General features: G+C 33.8%; 2 protein-coding genes across 2 annotated transcripts; one reads left to right on the top strand and one right to left on the bottom strand.

The window, feature by feature from the left end:
• Positions 1-10,167: 10,167 nt before the first annotated feature.
• On the top strand, positions 10,168-15,461 carry LOC125822919 (formin-like protein 6). The gene is made up of 4 exons (XM_049502382.1): positions 10,168-11,816; positions 11,898-12,097; positions 13,210-13,451; positions 14,161-15,461. The coding sequence occupies exons 1-4, from the start codon at positions 10,387-10,389 to the stop codon at positions 14,953-14,955; spliced, it is 2,667 nt and encodes an 888-aa protein (XP_049358339.1). The 5' UTR covers positions 10,168-10,386; the 3' UTR covers positions 14,956-15,461.
• A 2,290-nt stretch (positions 15,462-17,751) lies between these two features.
• LOC125822937 (BTB/POZ and TAZ domain-containing protein 4) lies at positions 17,752-20,062 on the bottom strand. The gene is made up of 5 exons (XM_049502398.1): positions 19,773-20,062; positions 19,270-19,412; positions 18,649-18,952; positions 18,233-18,546; positions 17,752-18,094 (listed from the first exon to the last, which is right to left on the bottom strand). Exons 1-5 carry the CDS (start codon positions 20,019-20,021, stop codon positions 17,968-17,970), a joined length of 1,137 nt encoding a protein of 378 aa, XP_049358355.1. The 5' UTR covers positions 20,022-20,062; the 3' UTR covers positions 17,752-17,967.
• Between the last annotated feature and the right edge of the window lie 2,335 nt (positions 20,063-22,397).

Here is a 22,397-nt window from a genome sequence, read left to right as displayed (position 1 = left end):
TAGAAAGAAGTTGTACCTGAAAGGTGGGTTAGTCGCCTAGTGACATCCTAAATCCAATTACTTCACTCCTTTTGAAAGTTGGGCCCTCTTCAGGGCAGGCAAAAATAGAGTATAGAATAAAAGGGGATAGCTTAGTAGGTAGGTACCACTACCAACACGAAGGAAAGAAACTCGAGAAAAAAAAGGCCCTATTGTAAGAGGCTGGTGGAAGGTGTGAGATCCGAATCACTGTCTTAGTCTGCTTCTTGTTTGGTTGTATCACCTACTTCATTGGAAGAGTTTTATCCCTCAACGGGAGCAAGAAAGGACTGGTTAGGCCCCTTCTATTCCGTTCTTTGTTCGTAGTGCGTTGGACACACTTAGCCTATCCTTATCTCTTTGACATGGTTCTCTCCTCTCTCCCCCTTTTTTAACCAACACCATCAACCCCATTTTTCACTGGGTCAAAGTCAAAAATATGATGAATCAGAAAGATAGGCGAACGACTTGACTATAGTATAGGTTGGATGTTTCCGTGAGCAGTAAGCAACATATCTCTCCTCATTTTGGGAAAGTTGGTGGGCGCGTGTGAATTCTTTCAAGGCAAAGGTGTCCTGATTCGACATTGTTGTTTACTCTAATCCGATCGAGGTGGTTATATATATATATAGACATACTGATTTAGTATCAAATATCAATTAAGCGAATTATCAGCCTTAATGATACCAATACAATATATGATACTACTTTAGTATCAGTTAAACGAAATTAGTAGGGGATATATATAGTGTAATTATTTAGTACGGTATGAATATAACGGGGTATATGTTTGCAATTATTTTTGCTTTTATGTGGTATTTGCTTGGTTTCCCATATTTCTTTTACACATTATTAGGTCACTTAACAAACAAATATAACACTACCAACCTAAAATATAAAATAAAATAACTGCTATAACTAATTAAAAAACAAAACACACACATATATGTATCCTTGTGTATTATTATATATCTAGAAAAGAATGATACTCTAAAGAGACTGAAAATTCAAATGTTAAGGAAGAAAACGAATTGGGCTACTGTAAAGCCAAGGTCCAAAACAAATATGCTGCAGCCCAATATAATGATTTCTGCACAGGAAAATACTCACATAGATCACTTCAGCGTGGGTTCAATACAAAGGTGAAGGTTTTTTTGAAAAATGTTCTAGAAAAATAAGTGTATTTTTTATTTTAATTATTGTTGTTCGTTAAGTAAACAAAAATCATTATCTTAAGAGTATTTGTATATAATTTAGACAAAATACGTGGGAGGTTGGGGTGTCGGATGGTGGGGATGAAGATGAGGTGTGTTGGAGGGTGGGAGGACACAATCAATGTCAAATGTTACTAGTAGAACTTGATTGTCCTACTTTCATGAAAACTTTCTTTTTTCTCATTTTTTAGGAGTTTGCTTACTTTAGAAAAAATATTTTTCAAAATATCTAACCACCCGAACATGAGAGAATTGGATTCTTCATAGCCATAATGAATTTGATTTGTCAGAAAAGAAAAAACAGGGAAAATTAGGGAGAAGTGCAAATAAAATAACATTTGTCTTGGAGCATGTTATAAAGTTTGCTAGTAAAAGTTAAAGCTCCAAGACAATAGTAATTATTTTTCAATAATTACACAAATTTTCTCATTAAGCCCCCATAGAGCTCAGTTCCACTTTTCGAATAGGGGCATCTCAAAGAGTTTGAGACTAGTACGGCCAGGGGAAGAGCTAAGTTAGAAACCCTTCGACAAAATTTTACACTGTCAGCACAAGGTTGTTAAAATTAAATTTCATGTATATATAGTTTAATTGATTTTTTCGTGTATTTACTTCTTAAAAGAACACTTAGCGAAAATTCTTAATTAATTGCCACCAAGTACCATCGATTTGACATATAAGGAACCCAATGCATATTATCGTTACGGACTATAGATAACAATTGCTGCTTGGATATGTATTCTTAGGCCCATTGATACAACAGAATAATAATGGAGTCCAGCCCCACCATTCTCTTTTGCCATTTCTAACCATCTCCAACCCACTTCTATTTTACTCTCCATTCTCTATATTTGGAGAGTAAAGAGAGTGGATACTCCAACCCACCTTCGTATCATTCTCTATTCTTCATATTTAGTTAGGTGAATAGTAGTTCTCCAAATTTGGAGAACTACTATTCACACTCTCTATTTTACTTTTTGAATATTTTACTATTATTTATATTACTTTCTAATTAACATATTATTTTACATATAATGTCATTAATTAAATATCTAATATTCATAATTCTTTTCAAATGTAATATAATATTTTTAAAAAATATGTTGTTTAATATATACTACTTTATCCTAAATTAATAGTATTTTATTTTTCTCTAATTTTCGTCAATAATATAATTTGATTTTATTATTAATTTTCACTATAAAGAATACACAAAATTAAAATAATAAGATCAAAATTTTAATTTAAAGATACAATACATAGTATGATAATTTAAATACAAGATAACAATACAATACATAACATAATAGTTTAAATACGACATAAAATACAATGCATAACATAATAATTAATTCTCGATGAAACAAGAATCATGCCAAAAAGATGTTGAACGTGCATTCAGAGTTTTGCAATCATGTTTTGCAATTATTGCAGGACCATCAAGATGCCGTAGAGGCTCCAACTCCAACGGTAGAAATGGTGGTAGATGAAAATCTCTGATTTGAACAATTTTTTGCTAAGACATAAAAAAATGAAGGACAAAAATGCTCAGTTTGAACTCCGTAATGCATTAATAGAGCATTTATGGGAGCAACGTAATAATTTCAAAAATTGAGTGTTTATATAATGTTTATGTAATTGTATTTCACTTTTATTTGAATTTGTCCATTAATTTGTATATTATATAATATTTTCTTGCAATTTCTGTTATTTAAAAATTTAGAATAAAATAAAATTTTATATTAAATAAAAATTTTAAAAAATAAAATTTTATATCACATGAAAATTTATAAAGTAATTATTGGGAAAAAGAAATAAAGAATTTATATTATGAAATAAGAATGAAATAGAAATAATAATATAATATTGAGGAGAGAAAAAAAGATTCATTTTTAGAGAGTAAAATAGAAAATTGGGTTGGAGTTGGTTGTCTGGAAAAATAGAGAACTCTATATTTAGAGAGTAAAATAGAGTATAGGGTTGGAGATGTGTAAACTATCAAGAAGAAGATAGGTTGAAGAGCAATTCTTTTAGTCTAGAATGTTCTTAGAGAAGAGAAGTAGAAATTTCATATGAACTTCATTAATCCCTCACTGAAGAGGATATGTACCTATATATACAATAAGAAAGAAATCTAATGTAACTACCTCTAACTAACTCTTTTCCATCTAATCCACTAACTTCTAGTATTTACATAATGACCCCTAGAATACTAAGTAATACCATTTTTAATACTCCCCTTCAAGTTGGTAGGAGGAGTGAACAAATTCAATACTCCAAACTTGGACAACAAATACTCATGTTGAGACTTTCCTAGACCCTTAGTCAGTACATTAGCCTCTTGTTCTGTTGTATGTAAATACTCAGTTTTAACTAAACGATTCTAAATTTTCTCCCTTATAAAATGGCAGTCCAATTATATGTGCTTTGTTCTTTCATGTAGTACTGTATTTGCTGCAATCTGTATAGCAGACTTACTATCAGTATATATAGTAGCTGGAGTTACAATCTTTGCGTGTAGTTCTTTAAACAACTTTGTTATCCATACCACTTCAGCTATTGCACTTGCCATGCTTCTATACTTAGCTTCAATTGAACTCCTAGAAATAGTACCTTGTTTCTTGGATTTCCATGATATTAGAGAGTCTCTCAGTTTAACCATGAATCTTGTAACAGACCTTCTGGTGTGTAAGTAAGCTCCCCAATCTGAATCACAATAGACCTTCAACTGTTTGTTATTCTTGCTGGAAAACAGTACACCAAGCCTTGCTTGGCCTTTGATATACTTTACCACCTTAATAGCAGCATTGAGGTGTGACTGTTTTGGTTGATGTAGAAATTGGCTCAGAGTTTGTGTAGCAAAGGCTATGTCTGGCCTGGTGACATTGAGATACAGTAACTTTCTTATTAGTCTTATGTATACAGCTGGATCCTCCAGTAGCTTGTCTTCTTTTCCTGTACCAATTATTTTATCACACTCTTTTGTAGTTAATTGAACATAAGGATCAATAGGTGTGGAAGCCGGTTTAGCAGCTCCAAGTCCAGCCTCAGAGATGATTTCGAGAGTATTTACTTTGATGCATCACCATCCCTTCATGTGATCTAGCAAACTCAATGCCTAGAAAATATCTGAGATCTCCGAGGTCTTTCATCTTGAATGTAGCTTGTAGAACTCTTTTAGTCTGTTGAATAAGACCAAGATCATTGCCAGTAATCATTATATCATCAACATGTGCTAACAATATCACCAAAGATGTTCCAGTTTTCTTGATGAACAAAGAGTAATCTGCTTGACTTTGAACAAATCCCAATCTGATAAGTGCATCTGTTAGTTTCACATTCCATTGTCGAGGGGTTTGTTTCAATCCATATAGGGATTTAGTGAGCCTGCACACTGGTTTCTCCCCCTGCACAGTAAATCTCTTAGGTAGTTGAAACCCTTGAGGAAGAGTCATATACACTTCATCAAAGAGGTCACCTTGAAGAAAAACATTTGACACATCTATTTGGTGGACATGCCAGCTCTCAATAGCAGCCAAATCCAACACACTTATGATAGTAACCATCTTGACCACATGTGAGAAAGTTTCTTGATAATCTAGACCCTCTCTTTGGTTGAACCCCTTAGCAACTAGCCTAGCTTTGAACCTATCTACCTCACCTGATGCGTGATACTTAATTTTGAAGATCCATTTGTAGCCAATGGGTTTATTATGAGAAGGTAATGGTACTACAGTCCAAGTCTAATATGTTTCCAATGCTGAGATTTCAGCTTGCATTGCCTCAACCCACCTAGGATCCTGGCAGGCCTCTTCAAATGTAGTCGGCTCTACCTCAGTACCAAAAGAAGATAGAAAGGCCTGATAAGAGGGAGACAATCGACCATACCCAACAACCTTGTCAATAGAATATAGGGGCTGGATAGGCTTGAGATGAGCTGACGCAACATAATCTTGCAACCATAAATGGGCTTTGGAACTCCTTTGAGATCTCCTAACATCAGAACCCCTGGGAACTGACTCAGGAACCATTGTAGGCAGATCAGTGACCTCATCTGATTGAACAACATCAGTGGAAGGTACACCATATAGTGGAGTAACATCTGATGGAATGTAGACAGTTAGAAATAAGTGTCAGGCAGTGGAAAAAGAAGCTGCAAAGAGAAATGTGGATTCCCGAAACTCCACATCTCTGCTAAGAAAGAATTTTTTGTCCTTGAGATTGTAGAGAATATAACCTTTAGTAGTAGTACTGTAGCCCATGTGAACAACCACCACACTTCTAGATTGAAACTTATCATGAATGTACATGTTCTTTGCAAAACACAAGCAACCTAAGACTCTCAAATGTTGAAAAATAGGTTTGGAGTTGTGAAATACTTCATGAGGAGATTTTCCATGTAAGATAAGAGTTGGCAACAAGTTAATGATGTAAGCTGCTGTGAGGACACAATTACCCCAAAACCTGATAAGGATATGACCTTGAAATCTGATTGCCCTAGCAATCTCAAGAATGTGTTTATGTTTTCTCTCAGCAATACCATTTTGCTGAGGTGTGTGAATACACGTCCTCTGATGAGTAATGTCTAAGCTGGTAAATAAGTTGTGACATTCAACATTCACAAACTCATATCCATTATCAGTCCTAATAGTTTTCATCATAGCATTGAACTGAGTTTTAACAAAAATGAGAAAGTTTTTCAAAAGTACACAAACATCACTCTTTAGTTTTATTAGGAATATCAATAGCATTCTGGTACAATCATCTACTATAGTAACAAAAATACTGTTGCCATCATAAGTGGGGGTGTTAAAAGGCCCCCAAACATCAATATGTAGTAATTGAAAAGAATATATGGACACAGTAATACTGTTGGGAAAAAAAAGTCTATGTTGCTTGGCTAAGGGACAAATGGTGCAGCTGTGAAGATCTTTAGAGCATTGAGTAGGGGAAATAACAAGTAGACGAGCCAGAACACTGGAAGAAGTGTGGCCTAGCCTTTGATGCCATAAAGATTCTGTTGAAGAAGAAATGCCACCATGTGTGCTAAGTGAGAAGAGCATTGATGGGTTGTTTCTATAGGTGAGGTGTGATTTGGCAGAAGGTAGAGTCCAGCATGCTCTCTACCAATCTCCTTCACCTGCCCATTTAAGAGGTCCTGAATGACAACAAAGTCAGGAAAGAAACATACTGCACACTTAAGATCTTTAGTAAGTTGTGAAACTGACAGTAAATTGAATTTAAATTCAGGAACTAGGAGAACATTGTTGATTATGTCCTTAGGAGTTACTCGACAGGAGCCCTTATGTGTAATTAGAGTTGTTTCACCATTTGGCAACTGAACACTTCTAGGCTTATTATCAGGTAGTTGGTGTTTATGAGTAAGCATTTCTGAGTATGAAGGAAAATGTTCCGTACTACATTTAATTTATATGCATTGATAATATAAATATATATATATATTTTTACCCAATGATGTGCAAATATTTTTTAAACCATCAATAAATAGAAGTCAAGCTCATTAGTTTACAAAGTAGTTGTGACTTCAGAATTAGCACCATATATATTGGGTTGAAAAATGAATTTTGATCGTAATTTAACAAAAAAATAAATCTCAAAATAACTCAATCTGAAAAGCTAGCTTAAGAGCTGAGGATCGTACAAGTCTATATAAAGAGACCACTCATCTGTTTTTCATACGTCAAGGACTCTTCAACATTACAACTTACTCCCCTGCCTTACTTTCCGTATAGCCAATTGTACCATTCTAATGCAAAGAATGTTGACCACCAAACCTCAATACAAGTGATATTCAACAGAACATTTGAAGGTAAGAAATGAAGATGCCTTGTTTGCTGTTTTAATTTGTCTGGGTGTTATCATTGGGCCCAGGACCATCATATGTCAAAGGACAAATGGACGGTGTTTAATGAGATATATTCGGCGCTATTACATGTTCAACTTTACATATCAAGGTATAACTATAATTTAGTAATTATTTTACTATCGATTAACCCATTAAAAAAAAATCTTAAATCATTATAAAATCGATAGCTTGATAACAAAAATAATCAAAAGTCATTATATCAATTATTCATTACCAATAAATCAATAATATTTTTTCGATTCAAGCTTGAACTGCCCTAAGTGAAGTATCAAATGGTGCAAAAGCACAAAAAGTATTCGAGAGGCAAGGTGTCTAAGTTCAAGTTGCTCCAAATCGTACTGGATATTTTTGTTGCCCCATCATCGACCTTATCAGATACCATTCATTAAACGTGTGTGTCACGATCGAGGCAAAATGACTAGATCGATTTACCTACCAAATTGCTATTATTCCTCAATGATTTTACTATCCACCGAGCTCCTAAAATAATGCAATTTAATAATGACAAATTCGGATATTTCGTTAAAAATATTTCAGGTATAATATATAAATTTATAATTTTTTGATAAATGATGTTCAATCGACCATCGATCACTCTATGTGGATATGCCCCTGTAGTCTAACATAATATCTTCATCCATGATCCGTTAAAACTCCAAATTACTCTTTTGTTTGGTTTCTGTTAGTACTGTTGCATTATATATACCTAACCTAGAGGCTAATTTAGGTTTAGGACGAGTTTTATCATGAGTTTAATTATGTTGTACAGTCTAACATGTTTCATTTACTGAAAATGTAAATATGGTTCTTGATTTATTAAAGAGAGAAATCAGAAAGCTAAGCTGATAAACAATCTAACACGTCACTCAGTGTTGGCCAATCAAAGGAAATTGATTCAAATAAGTACAATTTATAGGTGCAAACAAATTTATAAAGCATATAAAAAGACATATTTAGCTATGTTTTCGTGTATTTACGATTGTACATGTTAATTAAGCTAGTTGCTTTATTGGGCATGGAAAGAGAAATCAGCGTGTCATTCACTTCTAATCAAAATAATTTAAGTTGAATTATGGCCATATGAATGATAAATTATGTATTGTAATTTGTAACCTACCTAATTTAAGCTTTCTTTTTTCTTAATTGTGTACTTTTCTTCAACTAAAACACCGACAGTTTTTGCGTGTTTGGAGATTCATCCACATTAGCACGCTTCAATTTTGTAGTTTCCTCTAATTAATTTAGCAAATTTTGAGGAAGAAGCAAAATTGAGAGGAAAAATAATTAAAGAATGTCTATATTATTTAATTTTCATATGACTAAATGAGGGTAAGGAAAACTTATCCAGCATAGAATATTTACACCAAATTAATGAAATATGCATATTTATTATTTAACCATTATTTGATGTCTACATTAAATGTAATTTTTATTTAAAATAAGTGCAATGTATTCATTCCCGAACAGGGAAACCATGAGCTTGTTATGATTGTGACCACCATTTGGCGTAATAGAAAAGGGAAATTCTTGTGAAAGTTATTATGATGAGAGATCTAAATTATAAAAATTTACGAAATGATTATCATTATATCATATGGTTGAGTAACGTTAGCACTAATCACTAATTATGCGTGCATCTTCACTGCTCTTTCCAGCTATGGTAAAATCCTGGTACAGGACCCTATTATTATATAAAGAAATCAGAAAGAAATTTCTATATAATTAATACTAGAAAGTAGGAAAAGATAAATTGAACAGTGGTGATTAATCCACCAAAATTTTTATTGGGACATTTTAGTGAAAATTGTAGCTCCCAAATGTAAAGACGTGAAACTTGTATCTAAAGAGATTCTAAAGTCCATGTCATTAGGGTTGCTTTGGCAAGTCTAATCAATTTTAATAATTTAAAACGTATGACACTCACATTTTTTTCTTTCAAAATTACCATATTATATTAAAAAAATTCAAAGTTTCTTATAAAAACATGAAAAATAATAAAATTAATTAGAGAAATAAAAAAAATATTTACCTTTCTTGAAAATGTGTCAACTGGTGGAATGTTAATATGGACCCAATATATCGTGTGTGGTGGGCGGTGAAAAAGATTACGCTGTCGTTCCTCGTTTGTAATCTGTAGATCCAACCACAATAAGTAGATGAATAAAGAAATAAATATAATTGAATAATTAAAAGTAAACAAGAAAAGAATATTAAAGCAAATACTCGAACGACGTGTTTTTTTAATCCCATAAAATATTAGTAAGATTAGATGTATAATCGTCGGTGGATCTAGCTGTCAGAAAAATGGAAAAAGTTCAAAAAAGGAGACTAACGTGAACTATTTTCTCTCAAATTGCTAGTACTGTCCCTTAATTAATTACGGATATGGTAATTGTTGGCTAAAAATATAATCCAGAATTCTCTTCAAATTACTTTTGTCATGCTACATGTGTGAACACATGAAAATGAAATGAATATAATTTGCCAGCAATCAAATATAAATTTCAATTACCCATTTTTGCCCAAATAAATTTGGAAGCTAAAATTGACACATGTGGACTGTTAAAAGAGTGGAACGTTACTTTGTCCCCTCCACTCTGTCACGAAAAAGGCAAAGTTTAGGGGAAAAAATAATTATAAAAAGTTTTATATGGACAAAATAAAAAGCAATACGGAACGTGATCTTTATTGCCCCAGCAGCAATTGTCATATCCCCTCTTTAACGTGGAAAAAAGCACCCAATCTTATAAAAGTAGATTCTCACTACACCTGTGGCATTCCGTTCCTTTATGGTCCCTCAATTGACTCTTTTTAATTGTGAAAAAAAATTGAGACGTTTTTAATTGTGAAAATTACCGTTCAATATTTCTTAGGTTATCTAGTTTACAAACAATATATATAAATAGTATTTTTATACTAATATATATAATATGCATATACATCGACTTCGATTATATTTGACAAACTAGATGCCAAATGATATAATATTGGCTACTATCCCTTTTTAATTATTCTTTAAATCAAATTGCTTAATAAGTTAATCTAGTTTGCTAACTCTAAACTTAACAAAATCTTATTCAGGGCATAATTATAGAAAGTGCGGGCTAATGGTCACCCCACCCCTACAGGCTACAAACAGATCTTGCAGCTAACAGAAGCTTCTCTTTACTGTCTTTTTCTCTCTAGAGAATTATTTGTGGAGCAAAATTCGGAGATGAATTTGGGAAAAGAAAATACTAATTTAAGAGATACCTTCAAAACATTACCATGAGAGCAGCAGGTCTAAGCATCTTCTTCATATTATCACTGCTTTCATCTTTTACTTGTCAATTTCAAGATTTGGTTGTCAAGGAAAAAACCAGGAGGATTCTGCATCAACCACTCTTTCCAGTAAGTTCAACACCGCCGCCGGATTCTGAAATATCGCCGCCGCCACCGGCAGAGCCAGTCAACTCTCAGCCTTTTTTTCCAGAAGTCCCTACTGGGACTACACCAGATCAGACACATCAACCTCCAGTAACTCCAGCTAATGGAACTCCAGTGTCAAACTCAGTTGCCACACAACCAGCAAAGCCAGTCAAGAAAGTGGCAATTGCAATATCAGTTGGAATTGTTACCTTGGGAATGTTATCTGCTTTGGCATTCTACCTTTACAAGCACCGTGTTAAGCACCCAGATGAAACTCAAAAGCTTGTAAGAGGAAATTCTGATCAGAGGATGAATGAGGAATCAAGAACGCCGCCTTCGACTTTCCTTTACATTGGGACAGTTGAGCCACCTGCTAAGACATCAGCTGTGACTGAGTCCAATGGTGCTACTGGCTCACCTTATCGAAAGTTGGGCTCTGTGAAAAGAATGGATACCAGGTATAGGCCAAGTCCTGACCTTCAACCCCTTCCAGCATTGAGCAAACCCCAACCCCCTCCAAGCATTAATTCACCTACTGCAATGTCATCATCCGATGAGGAGAGTCATGACACTGCATTTCACACTCCACAAGGCTCCACTGTCAGCAATGAAGAAGGTTATTACACTCCCAGTTTACGTGAGAGTTACTCAAGCAACAAGAATTATGTTCCTTATTCAAAGAGAACTTCTCCAAGATCACGCCTTTCTGATTCATCCCCTGAAGTAAAACATTCTATAATACCATCCATTAAGCAAGCTCCAGCTCCCCCTCTTCCTCCGCGGCAACCACAAGGGGGTCTGATAGAGCAACTTCCACCTGAGCCTCCCTTGCAATATACTAGGCCAGAATTGCCATATGTGACAAAAAGGGCCAAGTTTTCATCACCACCTCCTCCACCAGATATGACAAGGCTTCAATTGATAAGCAACCAAGCCCAACAAATATTAAAAACAACACCACCACCACCACCTCCTCCTCCTCCTCCACCACCCCCACTTCCACTCTCAACATCCCACAAACCGGAAGGATCACAAAGGAATGTTCCTTCAGCAGCTTACCAGCAAATGGTCAAGACAGAATCAAGGAGTCCCACTCCAAAATCAACACCAGGGAGTGAGAAGACAAGTACTTCTGAAGAACAAAACGGAGGTGCCAGTTCTTTAGAAAGACATGATTCTAGCGATACAGATCCATCCAAGCCTAAGTTGAAGCCTTTGCACTGGGACAAAGTGCGAGCAACCTCTGATCGAGCCACAGTGTGGGACCAATTAAAGTCGAGTTCCTTCCAGTAAGTAGATGCTCAAATATAATATGGTTGGATTACCAGCAACACTAATATCTTACCAAAGAAGTACCTTTTGTATTGCAGATTGAATGAGGACATGATGGAATCACTTTTTGGATGTAATTCAGCAAATTCTGTACCAAAAGAAGCAACAAGGAAATCAGTCCTTCCTCCTGCTGAGAAGGATAATAAGGTACTTGACCCCAAGAAGTCGCAGAACATTGCCATAATGTTACGAGCACTGAATGTAACTAAGGACGAGGTTACTGAAGCCCTTCTAAATGGTATGTAATCTCTCATGTTGAGATTCAGAATTATGATTTGTAGTCTCTCATGTCGTGATTCAGTATTTTGTACATAGCTCAGATATGCCCAGACAAGTGAAACTGCAATCGCTTTCTGCATATTGTTGAAATGGATAAATGATATAACAAGCATAGCCATTAGCTTCTGAAATTGCCTTGGACCTTTAGGTTAGAGAACATTTAGAAAGGGTGAATCAAGTCAATTACTAGAAATAGCCAGCGAGAACTTGCATTTTTCATATGGTATTATTCCTTCCTACTTTCACACTCCGTGTAATGGGAAAGCCATTTCAAATGCATATTTTTCTAGTTCTCCAACTGCAAGTTCCTAATTGCACCGTAGAGTTCAAGCATCCAAGCCATAGTAGTCTTAAGAGTTTCCCCTAATACCATTAGGTGCCTCGGAGTATTATCAAATTATGCCAGCAAAAATAAAGAAAGTTTTCCTATTCCAAAGGTAAAAGCTTATAGTTCTGCTTCTCATTCAGTAATAACTCCAGCCTCTTCATAAGAACAAGAAAACAGAAAACAGCAGATATCCAAATACACATGGTCCTGTTGAATTCAATAATCACTTTGAAGCATTTAGACAAGGCATCCCTTCATCTTTTATCATTCTTTCAGTATTCCTGAAAACTTATACGAGCTTTGTCTAGCCAGAAAATATGCATATTATTGTCATTCTTATGTGTAGACTTTGTAAATCTCCCTGGAAACTCTGACAGCATTTTGCTGAACCAAACTTTTAAGACATGCATGCAACATCAACTTAAAATACATCTTTCGTGAGTATATTGTCTCAAGTTGTGCCATCTTTGAACAAAGAGAGTTGAACACAACAAGTGCACAAGAGGACTTCATATGCCATTTTGAAGCTAATTGTCTAATAGTTAGGAGTATTTAATTGCATATTTTTCAGCTCATATACCAAAATAATTTACCTATGACACCAGTAAATTAGGCATGTTTTATGCACATCATATCAGATTGAATATTCATTACACCTATGATGTTGCCTATTTATCGTAGCTATCACAGGAAATCCATTTTTTACAGCTTCATTATACATGGAATGTCTTTTGGTGTTGCAGGAAATCCTGAAGGACTAGGGCCTGAGCTTCTGGAGACTTTGGTCAAGATGGCTCCTACAAAAGAAGAAGAGATAAAACTAAGAGAGTACAGTGAAGATGCCTCAAAGTTAGGCTCTGCAGAACGATTCCTTAAGACAGTGCTTGATATACCATTTGCCTTCAAAAGAGTAGAAGTCATGCTTTACAGAGCAAATTTTGATGGCGAAGTAAAAGATTTGAGGAAATCCTTCCAAACCCTCGAGGTACTGTCAACTATCTACTTAAATTTTTACCATCTCCACAGATCTTAAAAGTCATTTGTATTCATTTGTTAATAATACATCAATATATTGATTAGGACAAAATTCTGATGTTTGTTCACAAAACTAGGACATTCCACATGCAACCCAGATAACCATTATAAATTATTCCACCAATATACATTAAGATAGACTCCTTGCCACTATGATTCCTCAAGAATTTTTTGTTTCTTTTTTACAAAATATTGAACCTTCGGATTGTAGAATCAGCATCAGGCTACCTCAAGAATCGTTCAGATGTACCCTTACCCTTTTATCATCTCGTTTGAACTCCTCCTTTACACAAATTTTAGTATGCCTCATGACTCTAATTTCTCAGAATGGTGTGACATAAATATGTTATATATTGATGTCTCGCAGGATCTTGACTGCAGTAGAACTTTTACATTGGTGTTCTTTGTGCCTGAATTTAGAGTTAAATTTAACACTTTTAATGATATTATTAGCATGGACTACCTTTCTAAGAATCTTCACTACAACAAATTATTCCACCGGTAAACTTGAGCCACTCTCGGAGAAATGCTGTGTGAATTACCTAAATTACATTATCTAGGCTAAATTTCTTTCTGCATCTATACCTGGTATTTGACTTTTCTTACGATAATTTAAAAGGATCGTAATAACTCTGGTGCATTGCACATCATACGAACAGGTAGCCAGTGAAGAATTGAAGAATAGTAGACTATTCCTCAAACTCCTTGAAGCTGTTCTAAGGACAGGAAACCGCATGAATGTTGGAACTAATCGTGGTGATGCCAGAGCTTTCAAACTTGACACTCTTTTGAAATTAGTAGATATAAAAGGAACAGATGGGAAGACGACCTTGCTTCACTTTGTGGTCCAGGAGATTATCAGGTCAGAAGAGCTGGATTCTGAACCCCCAGGCGAAGATCTTTCTAATAAAGCAAACATCAAATTCAAAGAGGAGGATTTCAAGAAACAAGGTTTGCAGGTTGTTTCTGGATTAAGCAGAGAACTTGGCAATGTCAAAAAAGCAGCAGCAATGGACTCAGATGTCCTGGGGAGCTATGTCTTGAAGCTTGCAGTGGGACTTGATAAAGCAAGATCAGTTTTGCAATATGAAAAGCAAGGTATGCAAGGTAACTTTTTTGAATCGATGAAGGTATTCCTTAAGGAGGCAGAAGATGGAATAGTGAGGATAAGGGCAGAAGAAAGAAAGGCCTTATCCATGGTCAAACAGGTAACAGAATATTTTCATGGTGATGCTGCAAAAGAGGGAGCTCATCCTCTCAGAATATTCGTGATCGTGCGAGACTTCCTCTCCATATTGGATAATGTATGCAAAGATGTTAGGCGAATGCAGGATCAAACAGTGGTAGGTGGTGCAAGATCATTCAGAATAGCTGCTACTGCATCACTACCAGTCTTAAGCAGATATAATGTGAAACAAAAAAGGAGTTGGGATGAAAATAGCTTATCACCATGAGATTTAGGTGAAAATAATTGAATATCATTAATGTACCAGCACAAATGGAGCATGGAGATGAGGAAAGCAACGCCAGATTGAATCAGTCTCACATCTTCAAGAAGACAATAACATTTTGGCGCTAGCAGGCAAAAATAGCTCCCAGCTCCATGAACAAGACGCAATAAGTGAAGGAACAGTACAGAGAGTAGGCAGTGTATACATCAAACCTTCACAAAGATACAAATATTAGACAGCAACATTCTAGGATTCCATCAAATGGGACTAGTTATTCATAATGAACCTTCAATGCAAATGAATCGACATGAGGTAAAGGGATTATTCCTCTTTTTTCTATTGACACGGATATCGACCTAGACACAGTCCTGTTCATTTATAAACATAGTGAAGAGACATAAAAGCTCAACGCCGAGGAACATGATAGTCTGATCTCAGTTTTGTTAGTATCATGCTGTAATACAAAGAAATTGTTCCTCTTACTCTATAGAATAAACATTCTTTACATACACCTTTGTCTAAACCTTAAGTCTCATACAGCTGTTAAACCAGCAGATTAAGTGGATATTACGGAAAGCATGTCGGGATTTAGTCCCCGGAGCCACAACTAATGCAAAAAGGTGAGTAAAAACTAAATAAAGTAAAGCATTGTCAGCAACCTAATCAACTCTTTGGATATACAATTCCCTTCCTGATGTAGACGGGGATCCAACATATATGAAGTGGATATGTAAAAATACTTAATTTACAGGTGCATCCAATATCATTAAATTACTTAAATTAGCCTTTTGTAATGGCAACTGCATCAATGATGAATACCGTAGTAGAATGACTGTAAAAATGCATGTTTAGCCGAAGCAGACCTGATTAATAATTGTATATATGATGGGGTCGGAATTAGGCATCGTACATAGACATACATACCCAGAGGAGCACAGGTTCATCAATGGCTACAGTTCCGGTGAGTTCCCCTTCGTCACAGATCCCAAATAAGCGTTTTGGTGTTGAGTAATGGCAACTACACTGATTTTGTGAAGCCGATTTCCCTCCATAAGAGGCACCATTTCTTTCTCTTGGCGAAACATTTGAAGCGTGACAGGTAAGCTACGCCCTTATATAACTGCCTTACTTTTTTTTTTTCCTTTCTTCTTTTACCCCTTCTTCTCCGGGTGGCACTCTAATACTTTTTAATTTGTTCTAAAAAATAGTACTACTAATATTAAGATAATTAAATTTTCAGTTGTATTTTTTCTATATATAAATAGTGAAATATCATTACATATTTAAGATAACAAATTCTAAAATTTTTTATTTATTTCTCTGTCAAAATAGTATTTTCATGATAATAAAACAGGAGGAGTATTCTATTGCCACTACATAAAATTAAGATTTTAATTAACTTATGTATTTAGTAATTTCGAAAGGAGAATATTAAAGTTAATCTGATTGAACAGTACGCATTTGAAACTTGAAAATTGTTCATTTTTTATAAAAATGAAATGAAATTAGTCCGCAATGCCTCAAATGAATATGAGAAGGGTCAAGCGAGAGGAGGTATTATAGGCCGTCTATCTTAACTCGTGCATGACGGTCAGATTCCCTCCAAAAGAAAAATTGCATCTTTTTTTAATTTGCGTGTCATTCTTGTAACTCTTTTAGGGGCGTTTGGTTGGTTGCATTAGAATAAATAATCCATGTACTATGTATGTTATTATTTAGTATTAAATTTGATAGGAATTTGGGCCTATGTATAACTAATACATGGAATAGTTATACAATCTGTATTATAGGATGTATTACTAATACCTTCTATTTGGAAGTATTAGCAATACATATGATATAATACCATGTGATAAGTCTATGTAAAGACAAAAATATCCCTCAAATCATTTTAATTATTTTATTTATTTTCTTAATTTTATGTTTTATATTTGTACTAATAAATTTATTTAAATAAATTAACTTACAATTTATTTAGAGAGAGTTGTGTGTTACTTTATAAATCCAATACAGATTTGAAATGTGAGTTGTTTAACACTTACTAATTAAAAAGGCAAATATATCACTACATACGTTTGTAATATATATATATATATATATATATATATATATATATATATATATATATTTGTGTGGTTTTCTAACTATTTGTATTCTTGAACAATTTAAAAAATTACATACATATTAAAATTACAACTTGCAATTTTTATGTGTAAATGTAGATGGTTTATTCAATTTTACCATTGTTGACTGTCTTTACAATTTTAAAAGTAGATGGTTTATCTTTTTTAAATTGAAAATTGACATTTTGTGAGTGATCAATTTATTAATATGACAATTATTTATCCTCAAATAATTCAAGTGAAAAAAATAGCAAACATGACAACAAAACTGTTATTCTCATAACTAGTTAGAAGGCCACAAAGAAAATATTGTCCGGCAATTATCTACCTCGACCTAATTACATAATAATTCAAGGATATAATTGGAAAGAAGTTTTTTATAGAGTTTTAATCCAAACAAAAGATGAGGTGGAAACAATGAAATAAAAATAATTCCTGAACTATTAATTCCTGCACTACTAATTCATGCGTTACTAATTCCTCCGTTATTATTCTTTGTACCAAACAATCTCTAATGTTTCAACTACTGTTCTTTTTCTAACAACAAGGGCAAGGGGTGCACGAAGAAAACTCGTTGTTGGTTCAATAATCTTACAGCAAAAGTAGTATAAATTAAAGTAATGTAATTCAACATTTTAAATATTGACTCATTGACAAGTAAGCAGCAACTAAGAATAGTTTGAAGGCAGCTAAGGTACACCTGAGAGCAATTAGCTGAGTAATTTAATTGTCCATTGATCTTAATAAATAGTTACAATGAGTTGTATAGATACATTGTAGAAAGTGTAGCTCGACACAAAATTCCAAATTAATAGTAGAAGATTCAATGAATTGTATATCTATTTAAAGAATGAATACAATAAGGTGCAACAACAATTGATTGTACTGCACATTATGTGGATTCAGATGAGAAGAATGGAGCTCCAGAAATGCTCTTGGATCTCACTATCTTTCTCACCAATATACTCCATTTCATTTCATCCTTCTTGTTCTGTTTTCTGCGCTTCTGCTTAAAACTCCTGCGTAAACATAAAAAATAATAATATTAGTCAACCTATAAATATAATGAATTCTGTTCGATATAAAACAACAAATGACTGATCTTCTGTGTTTGTTTCTTGCAAAAATAGGAGAAAGATAAATTTAACATAACAAACCTGCACAAAGGAACTTTACAAACATCCGAATTGGCACAAAGGCGAGAATGCAGCTCCAAAACTTGCCACATCCTCTTGCAGTGGATGCAGCCACCTGGGACTCTCAACTTACACCCAGCAAAGTGACGAATGAGGGATTCTAGCCCTTTGCATGCTGCATAATGGCATGGTTCTTGATCCTCTTTCAAAACCTTATCATGGGGACCAATTGTACGGCAACCATCTTTGCATATGTGAACCAGGGCTTCCATTGCCTCATATAACTGCATATACATTTTCCTCTCATTGTTTTTTCTCACCCTTTCCTTTTCCCTCTGCAAACAAGTCGTTATATTAGTTAGTATCAAATCCAAAAGGAAAAAAAAAACTTAAATGGGATAAGATCCCTTTTGTACATGTGAGGGTACTTTACTTACAATATCCTCATCAATTATGGATTTCAACATCTGTTTTTCAAGCACAGGATGGCTTTGTTTCATAGCTTTCCATCCTTCTGTGGCAGAAATAGGCTTAAGATTCTTCATCATAAAACGGTGACAAACAAGGCTAAGCCGAGAGGCATCACACAATAGTGCTAACTGGAAGATGTCAACCACATTTTCCGTGGTTAATCTTTGCTCCAGCTGCCACTCACATTCTCGCTTTAGGTGGGTGACTGCATATGCATGCGATAGCACCAAAAGGCTCAACCCATGCTCCTTCATTTTTTCTTCCTCATACCTGCAAAGTGAATAATGAAAATACAGATGATCAACCTAATTTACTGTAATTTAGATTACATATATATTATACTGCTATCTCAATATTGATTTGGCTTTAGATCACTTCGTAAAGATTAATTTGCGGATCTCAATGACAATGTGAGACAACTACCATTGATTAAATGCCTTGCCATGAAAACATGACAGTTAATAAGAAAGTTATGTCAAATTATGATAATTGTACAGTAAGAAATATGGTTAAAGAATTTGGAAGCCAAATAGGCATGTGCCAAGGAACCAAAGCACACAAATAATGTCAAAGGAGAATGATTGTACCTGGAAGAATACAAGAATCTGATGAAAACTTGAACAGCCTCAGGTGGAACCCCATTTATGGAGATGGATCGTTGACCACATCGACCTTGTGCTCTTGATTGTTTTAAACTCAACATGCTTTTAAATACTGCAGAATTTACACCCTGTTCACATAAATGGGATCAAATCTTAGTGTCTGTTTTGTATGGTGAAAAATCTTTTCTTACCTTGAATTTCAACAAAGGAAAATGAATTAATGTTCTATAAATCTAACTTTTTACTGAATATCACTTGTTTTAACGAACAATTACACATTTGTTGTCTTTAATAACCATAAGCTACACCATTATCTTCTTCCTTAAACAACCATCATATTTCAGGATAAAATATTATTCAACGAAAGTATTTTCTATTGTTATACCCTATCTTACACCTTAAACAATTACCACACGCCAAGATAAAATAATTTTCATACAATTTTTCTTATGGAATATATTATCCACACAATTGTGTAAAGAACATACCAAAATACTAGCATGTGCGTAGAGGACGCCACCGTTATCTGTGTTAATCGAAACGTCGGCTCTGTAACCTTCATCAAAGAGGCAATCCCAAGAATTCTTTGTAGCTGTTGGCGTGCAGCAGTATTTTCTCACTGCTGATTTCCTCGCTGCAAATGTGCTCTCCTGCCGGCTACTTATGAAAGCCACTGGCAATGGAGGCGGGTTTGGTGAGGCGCTCACCCGCGGAGATTCCTCATCTTTCTTGCTCATTCGCTTAACGATCCTTCTACAGGATTTTAAAAAGGTAAATCACTATCAATAACGTGTCAAATTGGAGATTCAAGCTTTAATTTCTAGGAAACAATAAGATCGCATGATCCATTATATTTTAGGTTGCATCAATTCAACGCAATTCCATATCTCCTAATCAACAAAACCGATAATGTGATCATTTGTGTTTATTTGAATTCATGAAGAAAGTTTGTGGATTGATAGAAACCCAATGAAATTATATTGAATGAATCAATTCTGCCTGGGAATTACCTTGTTTATTCACCCAACAGAGAAACAATATGAACAAATTCTGGGAAACAGCTTTAATGTTCAAACAAACCCTTTAATCTGTCCTTCCAAAAAGTTTTAAAAACAAAAAGAGACTTTTCTGTATCAATCAATCGTGCCTGGATTTCAAAAACTAGGCGGTTAATACAAAATTTCTATCTAATATCTAGATATTATGTACCAAAATTTTCACCTTTGAAACCAATCCGTCAAACCCAATTGTTACCGAACAAAACGTTATGGCAGGAGGCCCAAAAAAATAAATTTTAACAATATTGCCGCTGCAGTTACCGGCAAAATGCCAGCCGATTTTGGCAACAATTGGGAGATTGGATCAATAGGAAATTTAGAGAGAAGAAGGAGAGTAATGAAGAAGGTGGAGGCTGATTATATAAAGGGGAAGGAAGAAGGATTTGGGATCAAATTAGGAATGGGTGTTAATTAATTAACGAATAGATAAACATGTAATGATGTGTATATGTGTCAGCTCCTATGCGATTACACCATTGATTAGCCAAAGACTGAGTGAATCTTATTTAAGTCAAATCTAATCCAACCGAGTCGTACTTTTGGAAATCATTATTACATACTTGGCTGATTTGATTTTTCTAAATAAAATAAAAAGATTAAGCTTCCCCATTTAAATAATTATTATTTTTTTCTTCTAGATGTTTGGAGAGGATAAAAATTATTTTACTATTGATAAATGGAATTGAACCGAACTTTAAACGCAGGGCTTTACTAATACAATGTAGAAAAATTCAATAACCACATGTGAAATTAACTCTATAGTTTTGGGGTCATTCATGTAGCCCTCCGTTTCATTTTACTATATTTTTTTAATTTGTTAATTTTAATTAGATTTTAAAAAAAATATTAATCTTTTTATTTAATAATTATTATATGAAATAATAATTTTAAATGATTTTTTGGTAAAACAAATTATCAAATTAACAAGTAAAATGAAACGGCTTTAATTATTGTAAATAATTATTCTTTATGTTTCATTTTACTTGATTCATATTTTACCATAAGTGTATTTTACTAATTAAATCATAGATAAAAAATACCAATGATAGAAATGAAAAAATATATAATATATTCTTTTTTAATTCTTAAATTAAACAAATAAAATGAAACATCTATTTTTAATGTGGATAATATAAAATACACGGAGTATAAATTATTATCTCAAGGATGCACACCTTTCAGGAGTTTCAGGTCACTATATGTAATTACTGCATAGAAGCAAAAGTTGTGTAATTAAACCATCTGACCCTTCACATCACGAGACGTTACCATCTTTCTATCGCAAAAGTAATTAAGAACTTGTAGCTGGGAAACTGTCAACATAAATAAAATTACAATAAGTTGTCTTTTTATTTTTTATACCAACCTGCAAATTAAATAGAGGAAAACGTAACTTCACTTGACTCAGCTGAAAGCAACACAAATATTAACAAATTGAACCGTCTTGCGTCGGTGAAGCAACACTTATTTAATTTTTCTTGATTTTGGAGTTTATTCTCTTGGGCCCTTTGCACTTTTTCCTCTATTATTTATGACGGTTAACTTGAGGGAGTTCTTAAAAACTCCATTATTAATACATTTTGTAGCGTTTTTTCTAACTCCCACAATATAAATCATTTTGTGGTAGTTTTATTAAGGGGTTTAGAGAATTTTCATAAGTTAGAATAGTTTATGTCGATTATCGACCCCCCAAAATTTATTTTGTTACTATATATATATATATATATATAAAAAGAATTAATGTTGAAAGTTAATTTCATTATATATACACACATTCTCCTTCTACTTTTTATATCCAACTTCACTTCAATGTTTTATCTTATATATACTAATACTACAATTTGTATTAAGATATCTTATAAAGTCATATTCATTAATATTTATTTTTGCTTAAATTTTAGTTTTATTTAAGCTTTTGTAATATTAAAGTCAACTTAATTAATTAGTTACTTATTAATAATCATTAAAAAGAAAAAGCTTGTTCTGTGCATAAAAATTTAATAGTAATATTTTTCCCTCCAAAATATTAAAAATAGCCTTAAACCAAAATTTCCC

Source organism: Solanum verrucosum, unplaced genomic scaffold (genome assembly GCF_900185275.1).
Source record: "Solanum verrucosum unplaced genomic scaffold, falcon-dt-bn FXZP01000103.1, whole genome shotgun sequence".
Classification (NCBI taxonomy): Eukaryota; Viridiplantae; Streptophyta; class Magnoliopsida; order Solanales; family Solanaceae; genus Solanum; species Solanum verrucosum.
The sequence above is the reverse complement of the archived record's forward strand: the minus strand, read 5'-3'. Positions and strand labels throughout refer to the sequence as shown.

Bases quoted from the DNA above. Each gene is read 5' to 3' on its own strand.
- LOC125822919 (XM_049502382.1), top strand. From the start codon at position 10,387: ATGAGAGCAGCAGGTCTAAGCATCTTCTTCATATTATCACTGCTTTCA. The intron at 12,098-13,209 runs GTATGTAATCTC...TTGGTGTTGCAG, and splicing joins TACTGAAGCCCTTCTAAATG to GAAATCCTGAAGGACTAGGG. The intron at 13,452-14,160 runs GTACTGTCAACT...TCATACGAACAG, and splicing joins AATCCTTCCAAACCCTCGAG to GTAGCCAGTGAAGAATTGAA.
- LOC125822937 (XM_049502398.1), bottom strand. From the start codon at position 20,021: ATGAGCAAGAAAGATGAGGAATCTCCGCGGGTGAGCGCCTCACCAAAC. The intron at 18,953-19,269 runs GTACAATCATTC...TTCACTTTGCAG, and splicing joins AGATTCTTGTATTCTTCCAG to GTATGAGGAAGAAAAAATGA. The intron at 18,095-18,232 runs GTTTGTTATGTT...ATGTTTACGCAG, and splicing joins TGTAAAGTTCCTTTGTGCAG to GAGTTTTAAGCAGAAGCGCA.